This window comes from Lontra canadensis, unplaced genomic scaffold, assembly GCF_010015895.1.
Source record: "Lontra canadensis isolate GAN:19392208 unplaced genomic scaffold, GSC_riverotter_1.0 scaffold15, whole genome shotgun sequence".
Lineage (NCBI taxonomy): Eukaryota > Metazoa > Chordata > Mammalia > Carnivora > Mustelidae > Lontra > Lontra canadensis.
The window spans coordinates 22,589,331-22,610,517 of record NW_022631009.1 but is presented as its reverse complement, the minus strand read 5'-3'; the positions used below and the strand labels follow the sequence as shown (position 1 = coordinate 22,610,517).

Genomic DNA, 21,187 nt, shown 5'->3' with positions numbered 1-21,187 from the left:
CTTTCTCATTGGTTTCCATGAATTGTTTCAGTTCTTCTTTAATCTCCTGGTTGATCCAAGCATTCTTAAGCAAGGTGGTCTTTAGCTTCCAGGTGTTTGAGTTCCTTCTGAACTTTTCCTTGTGATTGAGCTCCATTTTCAAAGCATTGTGATCTGAGAATATGCAGGGAATAATCTAAGTCTTTTGGTATCGGTTGAGTCCTGATTTGTGACCCAGTATGTGGTCTATTCTTGAGAAGGTTCCATGTGCACTTGAGAAGAATGAGTATTCTGTTGTTTTAGGGTGGAATGTTCTGTATATATCTATGAGGCCCATCTGGTCCAATGTGTCATTCAATGCTCTTGTTTCTTTATTGATTTTCTGCTTTGAAGATCTGGATATTATGTCAAAACAACAAGAGCAAAAATGAACAAGGAGGACTACATCAGACTAAAAGTCTTCTGCACAATAAAGGAAACATTCAGTAAAATGAAAAGGCAACTGATTGGGAGAAAATATTTGCAAATCATATACCATCTAGTAAGGGTTATTACCAAAATATATAGAGAATTTAAATACACAACTCAATAGTAAAATAAAAATAGTGTCATTAGAAATGGGCAGAGGAACTAGAATAGACATTTATCTACAGGAAACATGTATATGGTTAACAGGTACATGAAATGGTGCTTGACCCACTAATCTTCAGGGAAATGCAAATTAAAACTGCAGTGAGCTATCACCTCATACCTGTTAGAATGGCTATTATCAAATGGAGAAGAGATAATGAGTGTTGGTGAGGATGTGGAGAAACTGAACACTTATTTACTCTTGGGGATGTAAATTAGTACAACCTCAAAAATTAAAAAAAAAAAAAGAATTAGCATATGATCTAGCCGTCCCACTTAGAAGTATATATCCAAAGGAAATGAAAATAAGATATCAAAGAAATATCTGCACTCTCATGTTCATTGCAGCAACATTCACAATAGCCAAGATAGGAAAACAACCTATGTGTCCAGCAACAGATGAATGAATGAATGTAGGTGTTTAGATAGATACACACACACACACACACACACACACACACCACATACACGCACACTGGAATATTTTTAGCCATGAGAAAGAAGGAACTCAAGCCATTTGTAATAACATGGATGGAACTTGAAGCTGTTAGTTAAGTGAAACAAGCCAGACAGAGAAAGAAAAATACTACACGGTATCACTTACATATTGAGTTTAAAAAAAAGAAAAAAGAAAAATCTAAGTGATTGCCCTGTCCTGGGTGGGTGGGGATCCCCGGGGAATAACCAAGAGGCTGGTAAAAGCCTTCAAACTTTCAGCTATAAGATGAATATGGTCTGAGGATCTAATGTAAAACATAGTAACTGTAATGAATAACAATAACACTGTGCTGTATTAATTATAATTATAATTAAATTATAATTAAATTATAATTAAAAATAATATTTGCAAAGAGAGTAGAACTTAAATGTTCTTACCAAAACCAACCAAAACCAAAACAAAAAATGATAAATTTGTGAGGTGATGGATATGTTAATTAGCTAAATGAGAAAAATACTTCCACAATGTATTATCAAATCACCTCAATGTACACTTTATATATTTAAACATTTAAATACAGTTTTATTTGTCAATTCTACTTCAAATAAGCTGAAATTTAAAAATCTATTGTTTGAGGAATCAAATTATACGGACTGTTTGTTATCATAGTACAATTTCACCTATCTTGACTGATACACTGATCCTATGTATTTAGATTGGGAATCTGGCTTAGACCTGTTATAAAGTAGACCATGTTCACTTTCATTTTCATGAATTATGTGCCAGCCCCTCAAATTATCAAAATTATGTACAGCCCCTCAGATTCTCAAACAGTTGGGAATATTTCCCCCTACACATCTATTTTCAAAGTGTTTCTGTAACTGACTTTAGGCATATTTGATAACTCCTATCATATACAAATACAGGCATTTATACCTTTATCTCACAATATTTATGATTAGCTTTGTCCATATTTTTTTGTTGCTCTGGCAAATATCAGTAGCAACTGTAAGATAAAGATTTTTTTTTAAAGAATTTATTTATTTATTTGACAGAGAGATCACAAGTAGTCAGAGAGGCAGGCAGAGAGAGAGTGGAGGAAGCAGGCTCTCTGCAGAGCAGAGCCCAATGTGGGACTCGATCCCAGGACTCTGAGATCATGACCTGAGTCAAAGGCAGAGGCTTAACCCACTGAGCCACCCAGGTGCCCCAAGATAAAGATTTTTTAAGTCCAGATTTTATAGTTGTATGGAAATGAGAAAGGTCAGAAGAAAAAGATGCTGTCCTTTCTCCTAAAATTTTTTTCTACAATCCTATATTTCCTTCTTTTCCTTGTGCATAAAACTTCATATTGCTTGTCATAGTTTACAAAGACCTTCTCATTTTCTCCATATTATGTCAAAAATTTAATCCTGTTTTATAGACTTCATAATTAACATTTTAATGGCTACAAAATACTCCATTGAAATTGAATAACATAATTTATACTACAGTTTCCTTATTGAACTTTGAGGTTGCTTCCATTTTTTAAAAGAAATACTGTTGGAATAAATAATTTTAAACAAATATGCAAGACTGTATACTCTAATCAGCATTATTGTGTAAATACCTTTTAAATCTAAACACATATTTTAACACAGGTGCCACTGATGTAAACATTTCTGATACTTCTTTTTTGAGATTGTCTTCAGATCTAGTTGATCAATTACACATTTAAGAATTTCGTTATTTTATAACGTATCTTGGTTTTGGACTCCAGATCATTTGTTCTTTTGTTCATATTTTGGCTGTTTCCAAAAATCAATTCTAATTTTAAAATACCTAATTTTGCCTCCATTTTGACCATTTGGAAGGCTACCAAAATGTTCTGAAGCCAATTTTAGAGGAAAAAGTGCCAAAAATGTTTAGAGCAATGGTCAGTTACTGCAATAACTGCGCATCTTTGCCCAGTGATAGCTTTGGAGAGCTAACACTCCTTTTGTTAGGTGAATTTGGGTTGGTATGTTACTATGTTCATTAAGTCCATAACTCTGTAGTCACACTTCTTGTGAAACAAATATTGTCTCAAATAATGTCCCTTCCTTGAGAGCAGGGATGATTCTTTCATAGAACCTATATTAGTGCCCTGCATGTAGTGCTTACCTTACCTGTGTATGTTTGTGATCAATTCTCTAGAAGAATATTCTGTCAAGAATACACTTTTTCCATCAGCAAGCACCTATTTTTGAATAAACTCTTCTGGTGAAGGCTCGAACTCTCCAACACTTGGAACAACAATATTGGCATCACCTGGGAATTTGTTAGAAATGCACATTCTTTGGCCCCACTCTGCACTTCCTGAATCAGAAATTCTGGATGTTGGGCCCAATGATCTGTGTTTTATCAAAACCTCCATGTGATTGTGACCCATAATACATGATTAATAAATAGTAAAGTTTGGAGAAAACTGGTAATAGAGTTCAAAGAGATAATATTATGATGAGTGAAAATTAGCATCGGAGGCCACAGGTTAGAAAACTCTATGTTTTCTGAGCACATATTCTGGGCTAAAAACTGTGCCGTAGCATTGGGTAGGCAAAAAGCAACAAAGAGAATGTAGAACTGGTAGTCTAGAATAGATCAAAGATGCATAATGGGCATAAAATATATTAATAGTTACCGTGCCCTGTGATGAAGATGGAGTATAGAAGTATATGTAAAATATAGGTGGGGATGATCGTAACTACCATTGAAAAGCCACAAATTATCTGTCAGGCACAGTGCAAGTGCTTTCCATCACAATATATCATTTTTCTCAGTCTGCCCGTCAGAAGGAATATAAAAGATTAAGAGGTGCTGTGTGGCTTGAATAGGTTTCCTTGAACCTGGGAAGAAGAGCTTGGTCTCAGAGTTTGCTTTTCCTTGCCCAGAGCACTGGAGCTATTCGTGAACTCAGAGTCTGTCAGTTCCTTTCAGCAATGAGTCTATGGGCACCCATCTCAGAATGGATATGAAGATTAAATAAGGTAATCAATGAAATTGCTTAGCTCAGTATATGTCTTAAGTATTCAATAGATAGTATTATTTTGCTTGCTGTTAACCATCATCATCATCGTCAAAGTCATCATCATTGTTCCTAGAGTGGTGAGTGGCAATATAATATAGATTCTATATGCATTAAGAGGGTGAACTCCAGCCATACTGCCAGGGTTCAGTTCCAGCTTTGTCAGCTTCTAGCTGTGAGACTATGGCTTAGCCTCTCTTTACTTCAATTTCCCCAGCTGTAAAGTGGGGACAAGTAGAGCACTTACTTCACAGGGTTATAGTGACTGGTAAATGAACTAATGTATGTAAACACTCAGAACGCCACCAGCCCTGTAGCAACTGCTCGGTAAGTGCTAGCTGTTATTATCGTTCATGTTTGGGGGAATGTTCCATGGCCTGCTCCGTCAGAGAGTTTAACTTTTCTTTATGGTATGTTGGGAGTTTTGAAGGGTTTATGCTTTAGGGGACCATGGGATAATGATATCACATCCTTAAATCTGTAGGGTTTAAGGCTCTACTATTTAAGTAAAGGCCTTTTTGTGGTGCCTAAAAATAAGGAGGAAAAAAATAATACCAAAATAAAGCTTAAAAAAGGCCAAGGAAGAAAAATTCTAAAGCAAAGGGCAGGGCATCCATTTTTATTTTATGGAAATGTCTTATTTGAGCAAGTTTACTGATAATGATGTGCAGATGCTGTTAGTAGACATTATTTTTCCCCTTTGCAGTAACTGAGTGCTGATTTCCTATCTGTGCCAGGAGTCTTTTCAGAGTTGATTCTGTGCCCCTCTATATCATTGTGGGAAAGAGATCTCATATACTGCTTTCCTAAAGATTAGAAGACTAAATCACGTACCTGTTGCCTCAGAAGATGTCCACAAATGTGAATAAACAGTTAAAACACTACCAGATGCACAGGAAGAGCCCTTGAACACAAATTCGATTGACAGCAAGAAAATATTAGCTTTGTAATTCTGCCTAGATGGCACTCTGGTGGACCGACACTGCAGAGGAATTCAGCTGCAAGTATTTCACATAATTGATGGTGGAAGAAAGGAAAATTTCAACAGATAGTTTTCTGTTAATTTGCCACAGGTGCTCAAATGCCTATGACCTAGTATTTCAAGGATTCAAACTGCCACTGTGATAGCTTCAGGCTTTGCTTCCAGGTTATTTTATAGACTGTGGCATAGATTTTTAAGAATTTAATTCTGCTTATTGGTAATGTTGCGGTTCACATGATTACAGCCCAACAGGATGAGTGTAGTTTCTCAAAGAATCAAGTGGATATTAATTTATATCACTCCAGATTTATGTTCAGTTATTATCATGTGCATTTCGCATTCGGTTCTTTTAGTTTAACATTATTTCATCTACATGTTTCCATGTATTGCTTTTGGCCATTTATTTGCCTTTCCAGGCTCATTTTCCTGCCACTTCTGCTGGATTATTTCTAGATTTTCACATTTATACACAGAGATGCAGGAAACATCTTAATATAAATTGTTTTTTTTTTCCTCATTCTATAATATTGCCGAAGAGTTTGTCCTTCAAAGCAGAATAAGCAAACAAAGTAAGAAATTTTACAATTCTGGCTACATATTGGGAGATCACACTCTAGAAATACTAAATTAATTAAATAATACCATCAGCATGGAATGTATGTATACTTTCCCTTATAATTTACACAATACTGGGTTTTATTTTATGTATGTAATGGCTTTTTAAAATACAAATGACATAAAATTTACCATCTTACCCATTTTAAGTGTACAGGTTGTGGTATTAAATACATTTATAATGTGAAACATCAGAACTATCCATCTCCGTAACTCTTTCATCTTATAAATCTGAAATTCTATACCCATTGAACAGTTTCCACTTCTCCACTCACCACCAGCCCCTGAAAACCATTCTAGTATCTGCCTCCATGATTTTGATTACCCTAAGTACCTCATATAAGTGGAATCATATGGTATTTGTTTATTTGTGACTGCCTTATTTCACTTAGCATAATACCCTCAAAGTTTATTCCTGTTGCAGTGTATTTCAGAATTTCCTTCCTTTTTAAAGCTCAATAATATTCCATTGTATGTATATACCACATTGTGTTTATCCAGTCATCCACTGATGAATGCTAGGGTAGCCAGTATTTGATTTCAGCTCTTGTGAATAATGGTGCTATGAACATGGGTTTGTATCCTTGAGACTCTGCTTTTAACTATTTTGGGTTTATGCCTGGGAGTGGAATTGCCAGATCATATGATAATTCTATTTTTAATTTTTTAAGGAACCACCATACTGTTTTCCAAAGAGTCTATTTTATATTCCTCATTATAGTGCACAAAGGTTCTTATTTCTATGCCTTCTTACCACCATCTGTTATTTCTGTTTTTTGATTGTAGACATCCTAGTAGACATCCTAGACATACCTACTAGGTGTAAGGTGGTGTCTCATTAGTTTTGATTTGCATTTCCCTAATGATTAGTGATGTCGAGCATCTTTTTGGGGGCTTATTGGCCAGTTGTATATTTTCTCTGTTGAAATGCCTAGTCAAATTTTTGCTCACTTTTAAATTGGGTTGTCTGGTTTTTGTTGTTAAGCTTTTGGAGTTTTCAAATTATTTTGAATATTAATCCCTTATCAGAGATATGATTGTGAGCATTTTCCCTCATTCTGTGTATTGATTTTTTACCTGTTGATATTGCCTTTTAATGCACAACATTTTCCAATATTCATGAAGTCTAATTTGTCTATTTTTCTTTTGTTGCCTTGCCTTTGGTGTCATTTCCAAAAAGTTCTTAGAATTTAATGTCATGAAGCTTTTGCCCTATATTTTTCTTCTAAGAGTTTTATAGTTTTAGATCTTTCATTTAAACCTTTGATCCATTTTGAGTTGATTTTTTTGTGTGATATTAAATAAAGGTCCAACTTCATTCTTTTGCATGTGGATATCCAGTTTTCCCAGCACCATTTGTTGAAAGTTCTGCCCTTTGCCCCATTGAAAGGTCTTTGCACCTGTCAAAAATCCCATATAGTCAAGGGTTTATTCCTGTGCTATTTTATTACGTCGGTTTGTGTTTATGCAAGTATGACACTGTTTTGGTTGTGGTAGCTTTGTAGTAAGTTTTGAAACCTGGAAATGTGACTCCTCCAGCTTTGTTCTTTTTCAAGAACTAGTAAGCTTCTCTTGAGAATTTTAGGGTTTTTTTTTCTATTTCCACAAAACATGTCATTGGAATTTTTTGAAAAGGATTGCATTGAATCTGTAGACTGCTTTGGGGAGTGTTGACATCTTAACAATGTAAGTCTTCTAATCCATGAACAATGAATGTGTTTCCATTTATTTATATTTTCTTTAATTGCTTTCAGCAGTGTTTTATAGTTTTCATTGCACAAGTTTTTCACCTCCTTGTTTAAGTTCATTCCTAAGTATATTGGTCTTTTCAATGGTATTGTAAATGGATTTATTATTGTAGTTTGTTTTCAGATTGTTCATTGTTCATGTATAGAAATGCATCTGATATTTGTGTGTAGGCTTTGTATCCTGTTACTTTGGTGAATTGATTTATTAGTTCTGACAGGGTTTTTTTTTTGTGCAGAGTCTTTAGTCTTTTTACATATAAGATCACATCACTTATGAACAAATACAATTTTATTTTGTCCTTTCTAATTTAGATATCTTTTATTTCTTTTTCTTGCATGACTGCTCTGGCAAGAACTTTCAGTACTGTATTGAATAGAAGTTGCAAAAGTTAGCATCCTTGCTGTGTTCCTGATTTTAGAGGAAAGACTTCCAGTTTTTTGCCATGAAGTATGTTTGGTGGGGGTTCTTCATATATGGCTTTAATTATACTGAGAGAATTTCTTTCTATTTTTAGTTTTTTGAATGTTTTTATCATGAAAGGGTCTTGAAATTTGTCATATGTCTTTTTTCATTACTTAAGATGATCATATTTTTCCCCTTAATTCTGTTAATGTGGTCAATTATATTGATTTTTGTATATTGAACCATCCTTGCATTCCAGGAATAAATTCCACTTGGTCATGGTGTATAATCCTTTTAATATGCTGCCATTTGCTAGTATTTTGTTGAGCATTTTTACATGAGTGTTTTTAAGGGTTATTGATCTATAGTTTATTTCCTTGTAGTGTTCTTGCCTGGCTTTGGTGTTAGGGTAATACTGGCTTCATAGAGTGAATTAGAAAGTAATCCCTCCTTTTTACTTTTTAAAAAAAGTTTTAGAAGGGTTGATGTTAGTTCTTTTTTAAATGTTAGGTCCATATACACAATGGATTATTACTCAGCCCTCAGAAAGGATGAATATCCAACTTTTGCATTAACATGGGTGGGACTGGAGGAGGTTATGCTAAGTGAAATAAGTCAAACACAGAAAGTCAATTATCATATGGTCTTTATTATTTGTGGAACATAAGGAATAGCATGGAGGACATTAGGAGAAGGAAGGGAAAAATGAAGGGGGGGAAAACGGAGTGGGAGATGAACCATGAGAGACTATGGACTCCAGGAGACAAACTGAGGGTTTTAGAAGGGTAGGGGTTAGGGAGGATGGGTATTAAGGAGGGCACGGATTTCATGGAACACTGGGTGTTACACACAAATAATGAATCATGGAACACTACATCAGAAACTAATGATGTACTGTATGGTGACTAACAGAACACAATAAAAAAAAAAAATTAAAAAAAAAATAAATGTTAGGTAGAATTTGCCCTTGAAGTCATCATGGCCAGGGCTTTTCCTTGTCAAGAGATTTTTTTGATTACTAATTCAATTTCCTTACTAGTTACAGATGTATTCAGGTTTTCTATTTATTCATGGCTTAGAGTTGGTAGGTTTTATGTTCCTAGAAATTTGTCCATTTCATTTAGGTTATCCAGTTTGTTAGCATATAATTGTTCATATACTCTTTTATAATCCTTTTTTATTTCTGTGGAATTGGTAGTAATGTCCCCAGTTTCATTGCTGATTGTAGTAATGTGACTATTCTCTCTATATTTCTTAGTCCAGCTAACTAAATGTTTGTCAATTTTGTTGATCTTTTCAAAGAACCAACTTCTGGTTTTATTGATTTATTTTGTTTTTATTTTCTGTTCTTTTTTCTATTCTCTGTTTCATTTATCTCTGCTCTAATTTTTTTTTAATCTTTGTTCTAATCTTTATTTCCTTTCTTTCACTAGCTTTGAGTTTAGTTTGTTCTTCTTTTTCTGTTTCTAGTTCCTTAAGTCATAAATTTTGGTGGTTGATTTGAGATCTTTCCTGTTTTTTAATGTAAAACTTTTCCTCTTAACAGTGCTTTTGCTGCATTCTATGTTTTCATATGCTGTGGTTTTGTTTTCATTCATAGCTAACTAAATATTTTATAATTTCCCTTGTGACTTCATCTTTGATTCATTGGCTGGTTGAGAGTATGCTGTTTAGTTTCCACAAATTTGTGAATTTTCACTCTCTTTCTGTTATGTTTCTAATGTCATTCTGTTCTGGCCAGGGAAGATGCTTTACATGATACATACCTTTTCAAGTATGTTGAGACTCAGTTTGTGGCATAACGTGACCTATCCTGGAAAACATTCCATGTGTGCTTCGGATTTGTATGCCACATTCATGCATCTAGGTCCTTGAGATGTACACACATTCCTGCCACTCAGCCCCCACCTAGTTCTCATCCATAACACCCAGAGGCCCAGGCTAAGAAAACAGAAAGTGGGGCCTGTTCAGAGAAGCCAGAAGCCTCCACCCTTTCCAGACTCTTCTCCTTGAGAGTTTGCCATTGTTGGATAGAGTTGTCTCTTAGATCTAGTGGGTTTATTGTGTTGTTTAAGTCCTCTATTTCCTTACTTATCTTTTGTCTGGTTGTTCTGTGAAAGGGAGGTATACACAAAATGACTTCTAAAGGCTGAAGGAGACAAAAACAAACAAACAAACAAACAAAAAAACCCTGAAGAAAAAGATCGAGAAGTCCAGCTTGATGAGAAATGGTTTATCAAGGGGACTCATGGACAGAAGTGTGTTTTGAGTGGATACAAGGCGAGTAGATCTCTGAAACCCCGCCTCCTTTAGGACCTACTTTTATAGGCCTAGGCGCTGGGAGTAAATGCTGAGGGACCACCCAAGAGGAGAATGTTTATGAACAGGTGTATGTCACAGGTTGTTCTATTCACTAGTAAGAGTTGGGTATTGAAATCTCAAACTATTATTCTAGAGCTGTCTATTTCTACCTTCATTTCTGTCAGTTTTTTGCTTCATATATATTGATAGTCTACCACTAGGTGCATAAAAGTTCATAATTGTTAATATCTTCTTACTGCATTGACCTTTTAATTAATATAAATGTTCTTCTTTGTCTCTTATAACCCTTTTTGATTTTAAAGTCTGTTTTGTCTGATATAAATATAGCCATCCTTATTCTCTTTTGGTTAATATGTACATGGAATATATTTTTTCATCCTTTTATTTTCAAAATATTTGTGTCCTGAGCTCTTCAGTGATTCTCTTGTAGATAGCATGTAGTTAGATAATTTTAAAAATCCATTCTGCCAATCTCCACCTTTTGATTAGAGATTTTAATCTATTTACATGTGAAGTAATTATTGGTAAGTAGGGACTTATTCCTTTCATTCTGCTATTTGCTTTCTTTATGCTTTCTAGCTTTTTTTGGTCCCTCATTTTCTGCATTACTGTCTTCTTTTGTGTTTAGATGATTTTTTGTAGTGGAATGTTTATATTTCTTTTTCATTTCCTTTTGTTTGTATTCTAGAGAATATAGGACTCATATATACATAAAATTATAGGACTATAATTTGAATTTATACCGCTTAACTTCAATAACATATAAAAACTGATCCTTTTCAGCTCTACCCCCATACCTTTTGGTCAGTGATATCACCAAGTTACATCTTAATACATTATGTGTCCCCAAATAAACTAATAATTATTTTAAATGCATTAGTCTCTTAAATCATTTAGAAAATATGAAAGCAGTACTATAAACCATTGTTACAATAAAAATAGCTCTTATAATTGCCTCTTTATTTATCGAGGTCTTTATTTCTTTATATGGCTTCAAGTTATTGTCTAGTGTCTTTTCATTTCACCCTATAAGACTCCCTTGAGCACTTCTTACAGGGCAGGTTTACTTCACTATCTTCCCAGAATCCTTTATAATGGCTTCTTTCAGTAATTTTAATTTGGATTTATTTATTTGATATGATGCTGTGTATTTGTGAAAAGAAAGAATTAAGATTAATATTTATAATTTTTAAATATATAAAGCACCATTTTTTGATCACCATATTTTGATCATTGCAAATGTTTGGAATATATTTGCCACAAGTAAAAAGAAGTTTGACTCATTGTGGCTGTTTTAGTCATGATTCTTTAGAAAAAGAGAACCAAATGAAAAAAAAATATATATATATATATATGAAGAGATTTATTATGACTTGACTCATGTGATTTTGGAGCTAAGGAGTCCCAAGATCTATGGCCGGCAAGCTGGTGAATCAGAAGAGCTGATAATCAGGGCACCTGGGTGGCTCAGTGGGTTGGAGCCTCTGCCTTCAGCTCGGGTCATGATCTCAGGGTCCTGGGATTGAGCCCTGCATTGAGCTCTCTGCTCGGCAGGGAGCCTGCTTCCCTTCCTCTCTCTCTGTCTGCCTCTCTCCCTGCTTGTGATCTCTGTCTGTCAGATAAACAAATAAAAATATTTAAAAAAAGAAGAGCTGATAATCATGAAGTTGTACAACACCCATCACTAATTTTAGAGCATTGTCATTATGTCCCAAAGAAATCCCATACTTATAGCATTCGCTACTCATTTTCCTTGCCCTCAACCAGCTTGAGGCAACATAAAACTTACTTTCTACCTCTACAGATTTACCTATACTAAACATTTCATATAAGTGGAATCTTATAATATGTGGTATTTTTTAAAAAATTCTTTCACTTAAGATAATATTTTCAAGGTTCATCCACATTGCAGCCTGTGTAAGAACATAATGTTTTATTGTTAAGTAATATTCCGTTGTATGGACATACATTTTATTTATCCATTCATGACCTGATAGACATAAGGGTTGTTTTTATGTTTGACTATTATGAATAATGCTGTTATGAACATTTGTGCGCAAGTTTTTGTGAATATATATCCTCATTTCTCTTGAATATATACCTAGTAGTACATGTTTCACTTTTTAAGGAACTGTCAGACTGTTTTTAAAGTGGCTACACCATTTTACATTCTATCAGCAATGTACAGGGTTTCAAATTTTCCACATCCTTGCCAATACTTGTTTTTATCTGTCTTTTTGATCATAGCCATCCTGCTGGGTATGAATGACATTTCATTGTGGTTTGGATTTGCATTTTCCTGATGTCTAATGGTATTTAGCATTCCTTTATGTGCTCAACATCTGTATATTCTATTTGAAGAAAGTCTATTCACATTCTTTACCCATTTTTTAATTAGGTAGCTATTTTATAATTGAATTCTCAAGAGTTCTGTATATATTTTAGATATAAGTGCCTTATAAGGTACAGCGTTTATGGACATTTTCTCCTATTCTGTGCGTTGTCTTCTCACTCTTTGATGGTGCCTTTTGAATTACGAGGGTTTACAATTTCGATGGTTCAGTTTATCTATTTTTTCTTTTGTTGCTTATGGTTTTAGTGTTGTATCTAGGACACAATTTCATTACCCAAGGTCATGAAGTTTCATAGTTTTAGCTCTTACACTTAGATCTGATTAATTTTTTTAAAGATTTTATTTTATTTTTATTTTTTTAGAGACAGAGGAGAGGGAGAGGGCAGAGAAAGAGGGAGAAAGAGAATCTTAAGCAGTCTCTACACCTAGCACAGAGCCTGACTCAGGGCTGGATCTCATGACATTGAGACTGTGACCTGAGCCAAAGACAAGAGTCAGACACAACCAACTTAGCCAATCAGGTGCCCCCTTTGATTAATTTTGTAATTGATTTTAATGTATGTTGTGATATATGGGTATAGCTTTCTTTTCTGTTACATGTGGATATTTTATTGGCCCCAGCACCATTTCTTTGAAAATATTTATCTATATCCATTGAATTATTTTGGCACTCTTGTTGAAATGAGCTGACCATTCTTTTGAAGGTTTATTTTTGGACTTTTAAATTCTATTCTGTTGACTTATGTCTATCCTTATACCAGTGCCACATTCTCTTGTTATCATAGCTTTTTTTTCTTTATCATGAAGGAATGTTAGATTTCTCAGGATCCATTGAGATGTTCATATGGCTTTTGTCCTTTTGTATTATATGATATATTACATTGGTTGATTCTTGGATGTTAAACCAACCTTGCATTTCTGGGATAAATCCCTCTTGGTCATGGTATACAATCCTTTTTATTTGTTGCTGGTATCAGTTTGCTTATATTTTGTTGAGGATTTTTTTTGCATTTATATTCATAAAAGATGTTAGTGCATAGTTTTCTTTTCTTATGATATCTTTGTCTGGTTTTGATATCAGTAATCATGACCTTGTAGAGTAAGTTGGGAAGTGTTCCCTTCTCTTAAAGTTTTTGGAAGAGTTTGTAAAGAGTTGGTATTAATTTTTAAGTACAAGCGTTTGGATTTTTTTACAGCTTGCTTTATAGTTTACCCTTTGCTATTGTTCAGTTGCAGGTGGGGTTATAAATGGGAGCAGGAAGATGGTGTTTAAGGCTGATCATCCCTTGTAGAATAATTGGCAGTGAAAGGACAGGACTCCAGATAAAAATGTTGAGTCCTCATTCTTCCTACTTCTAAACCGTGCTGGATTGTCCTACTGGAGGACATTCTTAATGGCAGAAACAAATTACAAAGGCTTTTATATCTTGAATTCTGAACCATAGTTGGAAGATACCTTTCAGTGCTGTTTTCCTCATTGGAGCCATGGGTACAAGCCCAACTTACTGTCCTGACTTTAAGAAAATTACCTGTAATTTATTGCTACAAATTTATATTTAAAAAATCATTTAAACAAAACAAATGACTGAAAGGAAAGTAATGAAAGTGAGATTGGCAAACCAAGAAACAGACTTTTAATGTAGAGAACAAATTGATGGTTACCAAAGGGGAGGTGGGTGGAGGGATGAGTTAAATAGGTAATAGGAATTAAGGAATGCACTTGTGATGAGCATCAGGTGTTGTATAGAAGTGTTGAATTACTATACTGCACACTTGAAACCAATATTACACTGTATGTTAACTAACTGGAATTCAAATAAAAACCTTAAAAAAAGAGAGAGCCTGTTTACCTGAATTCCTCTTGAGTAGGAGAGTCTGAGAACAAGGAGAGCGTTTGTTGAATCCCAGACATCATGTAAGGTAATCCGAACAATAAATATTTAGATTGTCTTCCTACATGTTTCAGAGTACTTTTGGTCATTAATCATTCTACCAACTCAGTGGAAAAATTGCACTGAAGAAATAATAACTAATATTTATTAAATAATTATAATGTGCCAAATACCATTTTAAATTCTTTCTATATACTATCTTTTATCCTCACAGCAATATTATGAAGTCAATATTAATATTATTCTCCACTTAAAAGATGTGGAAACTCAGAAGCAGAGAGGTCATGCGGGTTGCTTCATGTATTGGTAGAGCCAGTATTTGACTTTGATTATGGGACCCCACAGCCCACCGTGAACCAGAAGTTAGAGTGGATTAGGCATATTCCAGAGCAGGGGTTCAGCTTCAGGGTTCAGCTTCATAATTTTTGAGTTTATAAGTCATTTGTTTCTCTCTTGATGAAGACTAACATTTAAGATCTTCATAGAGGGTGTGCTAAGATGGTCCCAAGGATTTTAGATGAGACCGTCTCCCTCTGTAGGGATGATGTAACAGACAAGTTAACAAAATAAATGTTTAATATTTATTGAGTGCTATGTTTCATGGCAAGTGAATCACTTGTATAAATTAATTGAATCTGCAAAGTAACTCTGTGAGTTAAGTATTATTATCACTTTTATTTATAGATGAAACCACTGAAGCAAGTATATATGCTTTGCCCAAAGTCAGTTAGCAATAAGTTCCATAACCCAGATTTGAACCTAGATAGTTTTGCTCCTCAGTCTCTGTTCTTAATCATTTTGCTATGCAATTTCTCTAAGTAAGTAAATAGTCACCAGACATAATTGTCACAACAGTGTAGTCACACCAAGAAAGCAGTGATAAGACTGGATCATTCATGTTTATGCATGGGGAGGTTGGAGTCACTTCTACAGAAGAGAAATATGCTATGGCTGAGAGGAGGAGAAAGGGTTTCCTACAAATATGAGGCAACATGAAACAAACATGGAAGTAGGAAAGAAAAATTACTTTTAAGAGGGAGACTGTTAGCTTGTGCCTTCACAGAAGATGGAAATAGGCTGATAGGGCGTGGTGCACACTGGGAAACCTGTGCCAGCTTGGTCCTGAGGGAGTTGTGGTTTGGGAAGGTTTGGAGTCCTACCTCAGGATCGAAAAGGGGCAGTCTGAAAGAGCAACTTTTGGAAATGAGTTTGATAAACTCAATTAGCACGTATAGAGGTTGGATCAACAATAGATTAACAGAAACTTAAATGATAAGTGTTTTTAGTAATCTAAGAAGCATATGGAAATTACCAGGAAAAACTTGACTGTTGGGGTAATATTTTTGTTTTAGTGCCAAAATTCTCCCGGTTTTCATTTTCTTGTAGCGGTTAAATCAGAGACTGGGATTTATTCAGCACTGTTCTTCATGGAAGCACAAACATTTCCCATAGTTCTACAGTTTTCCTGCAAAACATTCTACCACCAGTGCTGGGCTGCATGTTTGGATCTCTGTGGTTGAGAGGGAAGAGATTATCCCCAGAGCTTGTCCATGACCAGAGAGCTGGATTTATGTGGGCAGTTTTCTTCCAGCAGTGTGGGTCTTCTGGTCTGTAGCCTTGATGAACTTCAGAGCTTTCTTTGTCTTCTTGAACACATATGTTCACTCACCTCTTGGTCCTGAAGGCATTGTTAATGTTCTTTTCAGTTTGAGGCAATTTGTAACTTTAAGGGATCATCAGAGTATCAAAATAAATTTCACATAGTGTTTTTAATGAGATGATCATTAAGTTGAAGTTTCTAAGTTATTTTTAACAAAAAGGTAAATTCACATCAAAAGCAAATAAACCAATGTTGCCCACCCATCCCAGTTCTCATAAGCAAACTCTCACTGGAGAGTCAAATGCCAAATACAGACACTTAAAAAATACTTTTGGTCCATTTTTACTTTAAAAAAAAATTTTATTTATTTATTTGACAGAGAGAGATCACAAGTAGGCAGAGAGACAGGCAGAGAGAGAGGGGGGAGCAGACTCCCCTTTGAGCAGAGAGCCTGATGCAGGGCTCAATCCCAGGACCCTGAGACCATGACCTGAGTTGAAGGCAGAGGCTTAACCCGCTGAGCCACCCAGGTGCCCCAGTCCATTTCTACTTTTAAGGTAACCTGATGCCTTCTTTTCTCAAGTCCTCACACAGGTATTCAGGAATACCAGGATGGTGTGCCAAAAATCCCGACAGCTTGTATTACAGTGGAAGATGCAGAGATGATATCCCGGATGGCTTCTCGTGGGAACAGAATTGTTATTCAGCTGAAGATGGGGGCAAAGAACTACCCAGATGCTGATTCCTTCAACACTGTAGCAGAGATCATTGGCAGCAAGTACCCAGAGCAGGTGAGTGAAGGAGGTACATGGGCTGTCTGGGAACAGAAACTCATCCAAGGCAGGGTCTTTATTTTTTCTCCCCCCACCAAAAGTTTTACTTCTTAGTAATCTAAGAATGAAATAGGATCCATGGTGTGTGTGTGTGTGTGTGTGTGTGTGTGTGTGTGTGTGTGTTATTTATTCCATTCGGAGCCACGTTGGCACTTGAGATCATACCAATAGCTAATATTTATTGTGCTTATTGTGTGGATTGTGTTATTTGAGTCTTTCAGAACTCAGTGAAGTAGGATTTATTTTTATCATTTCAAAGGTGACATAGAAAGAAACTCAGGTCCACACAGCTAGTAAGTGACTGAGAAGGAACTCAAAACCAGCACCTTATAAATGTTATCAAGTTTTAGACCACAATAATTTCCTATTTTTTTTCCTTAGCAAAGTTTGAAAATCAAATAGTACTAGAGGTAGATTCAGACTATGCTAACTGAAGGTTAAATAAGTTTAGCAAGTTACTTATTCTCCGAGTCTTAGAGAACTTGTCTGCAAAGAAGGGATGGTCTATGTAATGTAGCAGGATTATCGCGATGTCTCAATGAGCCCCAGTCCATCACATAGCCTAGCACAGTGTTTGGTAGAGTGCAGACACTCATTGAATGGAAGTTTACTTCACATGACATCGAGTGTACAAAAAAACCCAGTTCTGATAAGATGTCTGGTGCAGATTTCCTCTATTAGTAATTATTGAAATGCTGAAAAATAGCACTTAAAGATCAAGTTATTCTAGAATTACAGACTTGTATTTTGCTTAAAGGAGTAAATGGGATGAAAGAAAAAGTGAATAGTGGTGGAGAAACAAACCTTCTGTACATGTCTTTATTCAGGACCTCTCCTAGTCATAAGGGCTCTGTTGCAGTGAGGATTTGTATTATGTTCAGGTCCTTTTTTTCCTTCCCAAAATACATCCAGGATGTGGGCATGCATCAGCCTTAGGCTTGTAGCTACAGGAATCATGGAAAAGCAAGATCTCAGTAGGACCCTTGGGAGTCAAATAGCTATAGACAAACTCTAGTTTTCAATGTAGAGAAAAGAAACAAATAAGCCCCTTGCCCTTTAGGAACCTGATAACAGCAGAAGAGCCCAGAGTCTATGTTCCAGTTTCCAAGGAGTCAGACTCCTTAAAGTATATAATCCTTACCAGGTATGTTCCCCAGTTAGTAGTTCCAGGATAAAGTGTTGCCATTTTTAAGGCTGCTAGTCCAGGGCAGGGGGGTTTAGGATTATCTGTGATCAGTTGTCTGGGTGAACAGCCTGCTGTGGCCCCGAGGCTGGGTGGCAAGATGAGAATGAGTTATTGGGAGCCTTAGTCTCAAACAGCCAGGGGGTGTCAAGGTCTGAGCTAAAGCATTAAAGCAGGGGAGTTCTTGGGGCTGTAGCGGCCTGAAGGCTGAAGTCATGCTGGCTCACACGGCTTCCTAAGAGCCACTGACATCTCCTGGTTGGGAAGGCTTGGGCCTATTCCTCAGCTCGGGCTGATTGAAAAAAAAAAAAAAATCAGCTTTACAGAAATATAATTACATAAATTTACCAAATTTAAGTGTATAATTCAATGAGCTTTGAAAAATGTACGCAGCAATGTAACCACTACAGCGCTCACAATAGGGAATGTTTTCATTACTCCAAACATTGCCTCGTGTGCCTTTGCTGTCCATCTCCTCCTCCACTCCCCTGCCCCCTGATAGCTACTGATCCACTTTCTAGATCTAGAGTTTTTTCTTCTCTAGAATTTCATAAAAGTGGAGCCATAGAACGTGTAGTCTTTTGAGTCTAGCTTCTTTCACTCACATATAGTGCTTTTGAGATTAATCCATGTTGTTTTATCAATTGTCTATCCCTCTATATTGCTGCTGAGTGATATTTTATCACATGGATATACCACAATTTGTTTATCCATTCAGCAGTTGGACATCTGGTTGGTTTCTAGTTTTTGACTGTTACCAGTAGATCTTCTGTGAATATTTTTGTGCAAGTCTTTCTGTGGACCTACGTCTTCATTTCTTGTTGGGTAAATGCCTAAGAGTAGAGTTGCTGAGTCAGCCTGAATATTTAGCATGCTGATCTCCATCAGGATGCTTCAGTCCGTGTATTCTGGTGGGGATAGCATCTTCTCTAGGTGGGTGGATTCCAGAGAGTTCCCAAGACTCAGGATTAAACTTTTACCTCTACCATAGCATTGCATAGCATTCCAGAAGTGGGTTATAAGTATGGTGTTACCAAGATATACAAGGTAGAAAATTAACAAAAGTTTTCCCACGAAGAAGTCACAGTATTACTTCCACAGAAGAAATGGAGATGAGTGCAATGAAGTCTATGTGACTATTTTGGGGGAGGAATCTGCCTCAGAGTCTGTGTGAAACCACAGGGGATGTCCAGACTGTGAAGGAAGGCAGCAAGCATGTGTTCTTCTCTCTAGGCATTAGGTGAGTTAAGCAACCTGAATAAGCATAGTCCATCCCTGATCAATGCTTACCCCTTCCATGAAGCTTCCTCGGGTAACCCTGACCTCATCTCAGCACTATATGCTCTTATGTCATCTCCCGCCAGAGCTTGCTAAGGCCCCGAGCAGATAGTCTGTTTACTTTTTTTGCTTTTCACTAATGCTTATCCCAGGACTTGGCATGTAGTAGCTTTCAACACATATTTTTTTTAAGATTTTATTTATTTGACAGATAGAGATCACAAGTAGGCAGAGAGGCAGGCAGAGAGAGAGAGAGGGAAGCAGGCTCCCTGCTGAGCAGAGAGCCTGATGTGGGGCTCGATCCCAGGACCCTGAGATCATGACCTGAGCCGAAGGCAGAGGCTTTAACCCTCTGAGCCACCCAGGCGCCCCTCAACACATATTTTGTTTTAGTAAAATGAAGAGAGGAAGTAAAGGAGAAAGTGGCTGGAGAATTTTCTTAATCTCAATTCCTTTTAAATCTAGAAGTTCTCCTGCCCATGTAGAATACTGATTGTCCATTGACATATTGGACATGACCCCTAAATGCAGCTATTGTCCAAAGCTGAACATGTCAACTCCTTCGATCCTGATCACTTGCCTTAGTTTCTGTCTCTGCAAAAGGAGCCGTGTTTACCTGCCAGCACAGTGAGTTAGTTTTCATTTTCTCCTCTTTATCACTGACCTGTGGCTGACACCCATCCTATTAAGTGTCCTAATTCAGGCCCTTGCTATTCCCCCCTGATTTTACTTCTGATCTCTCCCCTGTTTTTGCCATAAAGCTCAGAGCTGTTTGAAAACCTTGATCTCCACCTGGTGTTTCCTGCTGTCAGACCCCACCTCCTGTTCCCTATAAAATAAAGGTTATGATACAGATAAATACTGGGGTGAGTAATGAGAGGTGAGCAGAAGACAGAGGAAAAGAGACATGCAGGGAGGGAGGCAGGTATAGGTAAGAGGAAAGTACGTAGCAGAAAACGAATGCTCAGAAGCAAGCAGAAAATGAGAGTGAAGGAGGGAAAGGAAGCGTCTGCTGGGGATTCAGATGCCTCCCAAGAACCATTCTCTCTTTGGCCAGTAAGGGAGTCTAGCTCTCCTCAACCCTGGCAAACATTCTGAAAATCGCTCAGCTTTGTTTTTAATTGTAAGTATGGTAGTCCTGCCTTATCTGAGGTTTGCCTTCCACGGGTTCAGTTACGTGTGGTCAGCCGCAGTCCGGAAGCTGATGCTCCCTCTTCTGACGTAAGGTCAGCTCAGTAGTAAGTGAAGGCCAAATCCCATGCCTACGCCATTCCCCTCAGTGTGGCTCATCACGTAGGCATTTCATCCTCACACCTCCTTGTAAGAAGAGTGAGGCCAGTACAGTAAGGTATTTTGAGAGAGACACCATATTCACATGACATTTATTACAGCATGCTGGTATAATTGTCCTGTTCTATTATGTTATTATTGTTAAGCTCTGTGCCGAATTTAGAAGTTAAACTTTATCATAGGTGTGTGTACAGGAAGAAATATAGTATATATAAGGTGCAATGTTATCCATAGTTTCAGGCATCTACCGGATGAGTCAGAGGACTCTTGGAATGTGTCCCCTGTGGATAAGGAGGGGACTACTGTAATGGCCACAGTGACATAAACATTGAGTTGTTTCAGGTGGCTAACTTATCTCTGACACATCCTCTCTACCTTGCTCTCCCTATCGCACTGAAGAAGAGTGTTCAATAATGCTGAGCAAGTTACTTGCAATGGAAATTAGCTCTAAAAAGAAAGAGGGTTTATTGCACTTTCTTATCATTCTGCTTGCAGATCGAACATCCTGGGTGACTAGAGGGTAGGCTCACATTCACACAGTGGCTGACAGACGTCCTTCAGGACTAGCACCCAGCACAACCCCTTCTATCTCATTAT

General features: G+C 36.6%; 1 protein-coding gene across 2 annotated transcripts in view; it reads left to right on the top strand.

The window, feature by feature from the left end:
- CPQ (carboxypeptidase Q) overlaps nt 1-21,187 on the top strand; it is a 358,351-nt gene that overhangs the window by 92,309 nt on the left and 244,855 nt on the right. For both annotated transcript variants that reach the window (XM_032858649.1, XM_032858650.1), the window contains exon 3: nt 16,590-16,797. In XM_032858649.1, coding sequence (XP_032714540.1) covers nt 16,590-16,797 — 208 coding nt within the window. The remainder of the gene's footprint in view (nt 1-16,589; nt 16,798-21,187) is intronic.